This window comes from Aythya marila (genome assembly GCF_965140915.1).
Source record: "Aythya marila genome assembly, chromosome: Z".
Taxonomy (NCBI): domain Eukaryota; kingdom Metazoa; phylum Chordata; class Aves; order Anseriformes; family Anatidae; genus Aythya; species Aythya marila.
In genome coordinates, this window is record NC_139080.1 from 68,478,665 (window position 1) to 68,488,498 (window position 9,834).

The following is a 9,834-nucleotide window of genomic DNA, read 5'->3' on the forward strand; positions in this document are numbered from 1 at the left end:
GGGAATTCATTAACACTTGTCAGTAACTTAGATCACAATAGATTTTATTTCCTAATTGTTCTGATAGTACATTTTCCTGTCCACTGTGGGTCTGTTCCACTTCCTAGAGCAGTCAAGATGGATTCTGCCATTTGTCAGCAGAATTTTACATAAACTTCTACTGAGCACAATCTACATGGATAGAATATAAACCGTGTTTAACTACCTCCATCCCGCCAAATGAATAAGTATTTTTTTAAAAGGACTAAGCATATTTATTTATTTATTTATTTATTTATTTATTTATTTATTTATTTATTTATTTCTGGGGGGTGGGGGTCTGTTTTCTAGACTTCACGAAATAGATCATGGCAACATTCTATTGAAAAATACAAAAACAGTTATCTTAAGCAACAAAAATGAATACCAGCCAAGTGTACTAGCCAGTTGAACTTGAACCAAAAGAGACAGGAAAATTCTGCAGAAAACAAATAAAGACAAGGAATCAATCCTTGTCTATCCATGCCTTGGTCAATCTGATCTGATGGAAAGCCAGGAAGATTTAGAGTGAGCATTTTTTTCATCTGCTGTAATAATAATAACAAAAAAGAAATATGTTTAATATGCAACAAATTCAATGTAGATGATCAAGCTGGGGATTGGTCTGCATGAAAATGATACAGAATCTGTGGTGGGTATTTTAAAGAAAGAGTTAAATAAGTCTGCGTTGTTGTGATATCATTGACGCTGTCTGAAGAAAGTTATTGACCAGGAAGTTTCTGAAGTTTTCCACAGGTGTCTGAATTCAAGGATAGCATTGCTTTTCCAGAGAAATGAACTTTAGAAGAAAAGAAAATCTGAGGGAAGTGAGAGCAGGAAGGCTTATACCACGTCAAAAAAAAAAAAAAAAAAATATCCTGGGATAAATGCTTAGCTCTACAGACAAAATGAGGTTTCCATGCAGGGAAATTGTTTGCCTGAATTTTCTGTAAGAGTGTCCCAGTGACTAAGGAAATTAATGGGAAAGGACTCTCTTGAGCATGTCCTTTGTTCTTACAGGTCCCATTTCAATACATACTATGATATGTCCAGAGGGAAATCTGTTTCATCCTCATTTGGTTTACTTTGCTGTGAGTCTGATCAACGGAGACACAGGGCAGCCATGCACAGTAGTCCTCTCAGGTTAGAAAGCGTTCTCCTTCCAACAGGGATGTCAGGGTGAGCTCTGTAGTGAGACAGGGAACAAGATGAAGGCTGGTGATTCCTAGGTCTGAGCGAGCACCATTGTAGGCTAACGACCCAAAGATAAGGGTGTACAAGACTCCATGCATAGATCATGGAACCAGCAAGAACTGGCTGACTGCTGAAGTCTGTCAAAGACAGGAAAGGCTGAGGGGATTAGCAGCGAGGAAGACTTCTGCCCTTCAACAGAGGACCACCAGAGTGCGCCGGACGAGCACCCAGGGACTCCAGTACGCATACGAATAGAGACGGGAACCTACGTGACTGATTCTTAGGAGCCCTGATGACTATGCAGGAGACTTATGGGGTAAATGAAATGAGGATGGCTTCGTCCCGCTAACAGAAGCACACCGCCAGCAGCCGTAGGTGGGCGAGTTAGGTGGAGCTATAGCCCCGTGCGCCCGGCGTGTGTGCGCAGCGCCGAACAAACACGCCTGGTTTGTAACCATTCCGAGGCTACAGAGCCTGATTTCCGCAAGTCAAAGCGTCCTTTTTCCTGAAGTTCACGGTTTCTGCTCACATCTCTTGCCCAGTCTGCTATTACTGATTGCACTTCGCAGAGCAAGCCCAAACCTGCTCCGTTTTGCACTCCCTTTGCACAGACAAACGACTTTTTTTTGCTAGCATTCAGCACGTCCCATTTTTGCGTATGTGCCCTGTTCGTAGCCGTTTTAGCCCCGCCAGCAGCAATCTCGGGGCTACCCGCAGGCAGATAACGCCTGATAACCCCCCACCACCACCACCACACAAAATGGCGGCGCGGCTGCAGCCCCCAGCGCGGGGCGCGGGGCCGGGGCCGTGAGGCTGGCGGCGGGGGGCCGTGCCTGACTCGGAAGCGCTCCCGGAGGGCGGCGCTCGGTTAGCAGCAGCTCTTCCGGAGCGGCCTCGCTCTTCCCCCTCCGGGCCCGTTCGCCACGACGCCTCCGGCTCCGTGCCCCGGCTCCGGCTCCGGCTCCGGCTCCGTGCCCGCCCGGCTCCGTGCCCGCCCGCTCCGTGCCCGTCGCCATGCCGCCGCGGGGCTGCGCGGCCGCGGGGCTGCTGCTGGTGCTGCTGGTGCTGCGGGCCTGCGCCGCCAGGGCCTCGGAGATCACCTTCGAGCTGCCCGACAACGCCAAGCAGTGCTTCTACGAGGAGATCGCGCAGGGCACCAAGTGCACGCTCGAGTTCCAGGTAGCGGGGTGAGGGGTGAGGGGTGAGGGGTTGGGGGGGGAGCCCCCGGTCCCGCAGGGCTGCTGGCTGCCGGAGCCTCAGAGCTGGGCGCTGGCAGGAGTGGGGCTGTGTGACCCTGCCCTACGTGTGCCACATCTTCCCCAAGTGTTTCAGCGTCCTCTGGCACGGGAAGAGCAGAGAGGTGGCTGGGGCTCGGGGAGGCCGTCCTCAGAGGGCTTTACAGCTCTCCCAGAGCTTCACCGTCAATATGTAAGCTGTCCCCTCACAGGGTGTGTGGGAGGACTGAGAGCGAGCTACTCTCACTGATAATTGATAAACAACATGCCCCTGTCGAATGTGAAAGCGTGCTTTAAAGATGAACCATCATTTTACTGCAGAAACTATTTTTTTAATTCTAACCAGATAGTCATTTCCGTATGAAAAGCCCCATTAGATGCAGACATCCACAGGGAGACATCCATAGACATCCAAAGTTTTCTCGATTTTGTCATCACATTTGTGGTAAAGCAAAACTTGCCAGCTGAATTTTTTTTAAAACTTTGTCTGCGGATCAGCTAATTTTTGGTCCTCTTGTTATTTCAGCTTTACCACTAACGCTGTGGTTTTAATAACTTGATGCATAGAAAAAATGATGTGGATATAAACAATAGTATCTGCAGTGCACGTATCTGAAGTGCAGATGCCCAAATGGTTACATAATAGATGCTAAAGTATATCAATGAAAATAAAATCTCTTTATTTTTTTTTTTTGAAGGTTTCTGTACAAACACAAAAGGGACATACCTTAAGATACAAGTCTTGTAGTCTTCCAGCATGCTTTATCTTGAAAGGAAAAGGTTTGGAGGTTAAAACTACAAGTCTGAGCATCCTGAGAAAAATAAATTACAAGCACCTAAATTAGCAATAGGCCTTATCATAGAGGTAGCATATATCTTGTCAGAAAAAAAGTGGGGAAAAAAGTGAGTCAGTCATGAAGTTCAGAGATGCTCGTAGGCGTCATCTGAATATTGTGATGTTGGAAAGTGCTGCTGCTGACTGCACGAGACTGATGCAGCAGATCCCTCTATGGCATTGCTTTGTTGACAAGCTCACAAGCTCATAGAAAGACTAGCCAGGCTGTAATACCTGTTTTACTGGTCATATGTCATTCCTACCTTGTAAAGCAGCTTGACCTCATAGGGTAGTTATGCTCTTTTGGCCATACAGAAAGGAGCTGCCTTATCTCATTTTAACAATCTCAACTTCCAGAATTGATTCTTCAGAGGGCTTGTGTGTATATAATAAATGGCTGTTTCGTTACGGTACCATCTTTGCTGTTCTGTCAAGTTTTATCTCCTGTAGCCTTTGCTGTAGTACAATTAGCTGTAACAAAGTAACTCAAATTTCTGTCATAACACTGCTTGAAAATGTAGTTGGTGTCATATATCCAGAACTGGAAATACTTTGAATTTTCCATGTGCCCTGCATAAGAGAATGATTTTTGTGAACTGGCTTTGAATGATTTTCAAATTAATGCATTATATTTTAAAAGATACTTCTCAAAGCAAAAAAATTTACAGTAAGTGTCTGTTTTGTTAAAAGGACAATTTCTTGTTTTTTGTTTTGAGGTGATCACTGGAGGCCACTACGATGTTGACTGCCGGTTGGAAGATCCTGATGGCATTGTGTTGTACAAAGAGATGAAGAAGCAATATGATAGCTTCACGTTTACTGCATCCAGAAATGGAACGTACAAATTCTGCTTCAGCAATGAATTCTCTACTTTCACACACAAAACTGTGTACTTTGATTTCCAGGTTGGAGAAGATCCACCACTGTTTCCTAGCGAGAACAGAGTGACTGCACTTACCCAGGTAAAATGCTGTTGTGTTTGACAGCAACTGTTAGCTTGAAAGAATGATTTTGTTGTGGTTTTTTTTTGTTTTGTTTTGTTTTGTTTTGTTTTGTTTTGTTTTTGCAGCTGCATTAAATGTCTACATAACTTTTGAACATCACTGGAATGGAGATGTTAACAAAAATGAGTTATTAAAAACAATCTTTTTTCAGGAGATATATTTTATTCAACATAAAGAAGAGCTGAAAATAAATTCCAAGTGCTTAAGAGAAAATTAGAGTAACTTAAGCTTTAGGCCATTATCTTTTTTTTTTTTTTTTTTTTTTTTTTTAAGGGAATTTACATTGAATATCATCGTTCTGTGTCCTATGAAGTATGCATTTCACAAACTAGAGTATCAGGGGATTAGGGTTTTCAAAACTTTCAATTTTTTGGGAAGCTTTGAGAATTATTTTCATACTTAAACTGATAGTCTTTCATGGAAGAAAAACTTAAGCTGGTCTGTCACATAATTCTTATTTTTAAAAATACAGAAGAAAACTCCATAACAATCTACAAGTAAATAAAAGCCATATTTAGCTGGCTGATAGATGTTTGTAATTTATGTAACATTCAGAAGTGTCAAAGTACAATTTTTAAATTAAAAAAAAATAAAGTATATTTTTTACTTGAGATTTATTGGATTTACTTTCCAAATATTCCCTTTTTCTTCAGCATTTTTGCAGTTTTACACCACCTCTTCTAAACCCACCCAGACTTTCCTTGGAACTCTTGCTCCATGAATTCTCACGAATGTTCTTGCACTATATCCATCACCAAACTTTTTAAACAGCCATTAAAGAATGTTGGCTGTGGTCACTATTTTCCTAGTCTGGACTCAAAGGTATAAATAACACTTCCCAAATGCCAATCTTACTTAATTTACCTTGCATTAAGTCTGCAGTTGCTAAGATTCGTAGTGAGTACATGACTTCCTGTGAGTTGAAGTACAGCTCTTACTTTCCTGTCATTCTTCTGCTCTGCCTTATTTTATTTTCTGATTCTTGATGCTGTATTTGATCACGTTCTTTCCGTTAGTCTTCGTTGCGTTCATTCGATGCGTCCAATTTTCCTTTTGCTGCCTTGGCATCAGTCAGCAAGGGAAGCATCAACAAGGCAAGAAATGGTTGCTGGATGCAACCTCTCTGCAGCCCCTGCTTACACTGTGGGAGAAGATATAAAATAAAATAGTTATCATTGTGTTGTAGCATACACAATGCATGCAATGTATTCAGAGAAGGGAAAGCTAACTTTCAGTGTACCTTTAGTAAGAAGGCTCTTGCTGCAGTTTTCTTGAGGCTTGTAGCATGACCAAATTTGGGCAGCCTTTCACAGGGACAATAGAAGGTAAATGCCTGAAATCAGAGGAGCTTGGTGTTTGAATTTAAGATCCCTTATTCAGATCTGGAGGGTTCTATAATTTATCAGTGAGATCAGTGGCAGACCTTAATTTGGGAAACCTCTTTCTGAATTTTGTTGAGAAGAATATCTTAGACTTGTTCAGACACTCACCTTGAAACATAACCTACTTGAAAAGATGCAAGTAACAGCTGTAAGTAACTGCAAGTTACTACAGATGTAAATAACTGCAAGTGGCCTTACTTGGGTGTTAAACGGTTCCTTTCAATATAGGTTGTGCTGTTTGATCTTCAGGAAATACTGTTTTTAGGACATAAAAACAGACTAACTGATCAGAACCTAAGTATTTTGAAGATCCATTGATTAATTTCTTGATGATCTAAGCACAGTGAGGAGTACTGACTTACAGAAGATAAGTTGAAATGGAAGACATTTATGTGAAAAATGATCTAGGGCATGGAAAACTGGCAACAGTTGGGCAACTCTTTCTGAAGAAATTGCTACTATGTTATGGACAATTCAGCAACACTAAAATATGACAGAATTGTGTCCTTTCTCTGATTACTTTTTGCATACATGTGTACCAGAAGGATCTCTTGCCAAGAGAACATACTGAGTTTGGTAATGTAGATTCTGAGATGTTGTAGAACTTAAGTGAGAACTGTACAGTGAAGAACATCTTGGGAAACACAGTATGTATTAAATACTGATGTATCTTAATGATAAAAGAAATTGAGGCTACAATAGTTCTTCTAATGTTCACTTTTAAACTCACATGAATTTAATGTTTGTTTTGTGGGTCTAAGAATGCATTGTTTCTGTTAGATCTAGTTTTACATGCTTCTGTATTTAAGAGTCTGTTACATTCCTGTTTGTAGAAATGGATCAATGTAAATTTAAATGTTACTGTTTTTATGGTATTTCAGCCTAACAATGAAGTGAGCCAATCATTCGTCTGTAAAGTTGCACAAATCCTAATTCTAAGTACTAAAGCACAAAACAGAAAAAATATTAGAAACATTATTAATTTAGAGATATGTATTTGTTTGCTTCTCTAGATGGAGTCTGCCTGTGTTTCGATTCATGAAGCTTTGAAGTCTGTCATTGATTATCAGACGCACTTTCGACTGAGAGAAGCTCAAGGCCGCAGCAGAGCAGAGGATTTAAATACAAGAGTAGCCTACTGGTCAATAGGGGAAGCAATCATTCTTCTTGTTGTTAGTATTGGGCAGGTATTTCTCCTCAAAAGCTTCTTCTCAGATAAAAGAACCACAACAACCCGTGTTGGATCATAACTGGCAGTGATAATGCTTCAGGTCATTGTGTGCTATTCATCTGTAGAGTTACTGTTCTCCAATTAATTGTTAGGTACAAATGATCTAAGTATGTGTAACATTCAAATCTGTCTACCACTCATCCATTTAAATCACAAAAGATCCAAAAAGTTATGGAAGGGACACATGATTTGAAATTTAAAAAAAAATTAAAAAAAAAAAAAAGGAAAACACTTTGGAACTTAAATACTTTCTGATTTCTGTATTAAACATCTTGCATTGACTAGCCTCTTCTGTAGATATTAATTCACACTGAGTTTGATGTTTGTTTTTTTTTTCTACCAGTAAGATTACCTATTTGCGATATAAGACTTTAAAAGAACCAATCAAGTGTCAGATGTGCAAAAGCAATGCATATGAAGATGTGATTTGACTATAATTTCCAGGCTGAATGTATTTGCTTATAAGCAAGCAAATATGATGAACTGTAGTGTGCTGTTTTGATTTGCTATTTAAAAAAAATATATAATTTCCTTATTTGTAAATCGGTTGCAAGCTTGACAGTTTATCCTGGCTCATTTTCCATCAGCCTGGGAAGTCTCCTCCTTCAAAACTTGCTAAATTTTATAGTTGAATGCATTTGCTTAAGCACACATTCTTCTATGGTGAAATAAAATGAGCTTCTTATACAATGTTTGTTTTACTGAACAGATTATAAACTGAGACAACTCAGGAAATACATTTTCTGTCTTCAAAAATCCAAATCTCCAAGTTTATGTTAAAAACATGCAATAAAATAGGGAGTCCTCTAACTTTGTCAGTAAAGCCGTACAGTCTCTGTACTTATTTATGTTGCTGCTGCTTTTTGGATTTAAGACCGTAGGTAGCTTGGTTTTTTAGGCAGCGCAGTACCAGCACTGGACAAGGTTATATTACATTTGAGGCACATACAAGGCTTTTTTCTAAATTGATTTCCTGTTAAGAGGCCAATTTTAATATTGATACTGCATTGCACGTGTGCTGTAAATTTTATTTCCCTGTGTGTGGTGCACTAATACATTATGGCCTTGTGCATCTAATTGCCACTCTTTTTTGCTAGTGGTCAGGAAATGAATTAAATATTTGAGGTTATCTTTTTGGTAGTTAATAGTTACATTGTTTCCACTGCTCATGTATTTAGCAGCTTATGTACTGTAATGTCTTGTTTTATTTGGATGTGGAAGATAGTAAATGTATGTATGTACAAGTAGCTTAAATTGAGCTGGTCAAGTCCTTCAGGTGGCTCTGGAGGAATAAGTAAACTGACCAATTCTTAAGTGCACAAATTAAACGAAAGTAAAAAAAAATAAAATAAAATAAAAATTGTCATCGTATTACTGACTAATTCAAAATATGCTTAAGCAAGCAGAGCAAGAACTCTAAATCCTCATTAGTAGCCTGTGTTATCTCTAGCAAAAAGTTGAAGTCACGTGTACAGCTGACCACTGAGCATTCTGAAGAACTGATGAAAGATGACTTCATTTTAAAATGTTTTGATGTTTGCAAAAAAAATGAGCAAGCATGCTCCTAGTCTCTATTCTGAAATAAACTTCTTCAGAAAGTGAATTAAAAAATGAAGAACGGTGGCTCAAAAACAAGTAAAAAGGTCACAGAGGTATTAAAAAGCTTAATGTAAAATTCAGGATTGTGTGTAATGTCTTTCTATCTTGTACCAAACTTTAAACACTGCATTCCCATTTTGTGATGCACGCTTCCCAGAAACAGTTAGATTCACAAAGGTCAGAAAGCAAAAAGCTAGTTCTTTCTTCTTACAAAACAAATCTCTGCCTGAAATAGGTACAATATTGTTGGTTATACCTGTATGCTTCATTTTTATGTTTCAGCAGCTGATACTTAGTTTTTGTACTGCTTTGCACACAATAATGAAGTAAGTTGTGCACTTTGAGTGCAAGTGTCAGAAGAAAACACGATTTTAATTTTGAAAGTACCCACTATACTCTTCTGAATTTTAAATGTCACTTGTTTAGCTTTAATCAGAACAAGTGCATTTGCTTTAAAGATTGAAATGTGTGTTTTTTTTCCAACTGAGTTGTTCTGTGTGCTCTCAAAATTGGTAACAATGGGATAAAGCAGATACTGGATGGCCATCGTGTACATGTCTCTATTCTTTCATACCGTTGGAATGTGTGACATGGGACTGTTTGGCTCAGAATTATTCCCACTGCAGAGGCTTAGTGGACTTGACTTTTGCATTGAAGTTAGGTATATGAACCAATCCTCTGATATCTTGCTGCGTAATATGCAGCAATAGCTTAAAAATGCCTTTATTTTTGTGTTATTAAAAACATGGCACAAGTACACGTTTAAACATAGCTGTACATAGTTTTTAAAATGTGACTGAATAGGATATAATAAACATGCTAACATGCAGTGGGTGAATAAATGCTTTGTGACTTTTTGTTAAAGCTATGTCTTTTTATATATGGAAAGCATAGTTTGATTAATGGTGTGATACGCAAGTAAATCACCATGCATTAAAGGGGATACAACTGTGTTTTTAGCTGAAACCCAGGGCTTTTACTAGTTTTTTTCCTGGATGTTTGTGTTTACGCAACTTATTTTCATGTTCAGGAATGTCAGTTCTTGTTTTAGTTTGGAAAAAAAAATAGTTTGAATAAGACAAGAAGCAGACCCTGTGAATACTGTATGGGTAAATAAAAATTAATATATGAATATGGCCTGATTGTTTTGTTTGCATTTGGGAAGGGGGAGCATTACGATTTGAACAGCTTTGAATAGTGATCTGTTCATAGAAGCATCGGATATCTGAGTTGGAAGGGGCTCAGAAGGATCATCAAGTCAAACTCCTGGGTCCCAGAGAACCACCAAAAAAGAAAAAAATCAGATTGTGGCTGAGAGCGTTGTCCTACCACTCCG

At 39.3% G+C, this 9,834-nt stretch overlaps 1 protein-coding gene across 1 annotated transcript; it reads left to right on the forward strand.

Moving 5' to 3' along the window:
• Nucleotides 1-2,087: 2,087 nt before the first annotated feature.
• On the forward strand, nt 2,088-9,624 carry TMED7 (transmembrane p24 trafficking protein 7). Its single transcript, XM_082783180.1, has 3 exons — nt 2,088-2,391; nt 3,999-4,244; nt 6,682-9,624. Exons 1-3 carry the CDS (start codon nt 2,227-2,229, stop codon nt 6,916-6,918), a joined length of 648 nt encoding a protein of 215 aa, XP_082639306.1. The 5' UTR covers nt 2,088-2,226; the 3' UTR covers nt 6,919-9,624.
• Nucleotides 9,625-9,834: the final 210 nt, after the last annotated feature.

Coding starts and splice junctions, on each gene's coding strand:
- TMED7 (XM_082783180.1), top strand. CDS start 2,227: ATGCCGCCGCGGGGCTGCGCGGCCGCGGGGCTGCTGCTGGTGCTGCTG. Junction 2,392..3,998: donor AGTGCACGCTCGAGTTCCAG/GTAGCGGGGTGA, acceptor TTTTGTTTTGAG/GTGATCACTGGAGGCCACTA. Junction 4,245..6,681: donor GAGTGACTGCACTTACCCAG/GTAAAATGCTGT, acceptor TTGCTTCTCTAG/ATGGAGTCTGCCTGTGTTTC.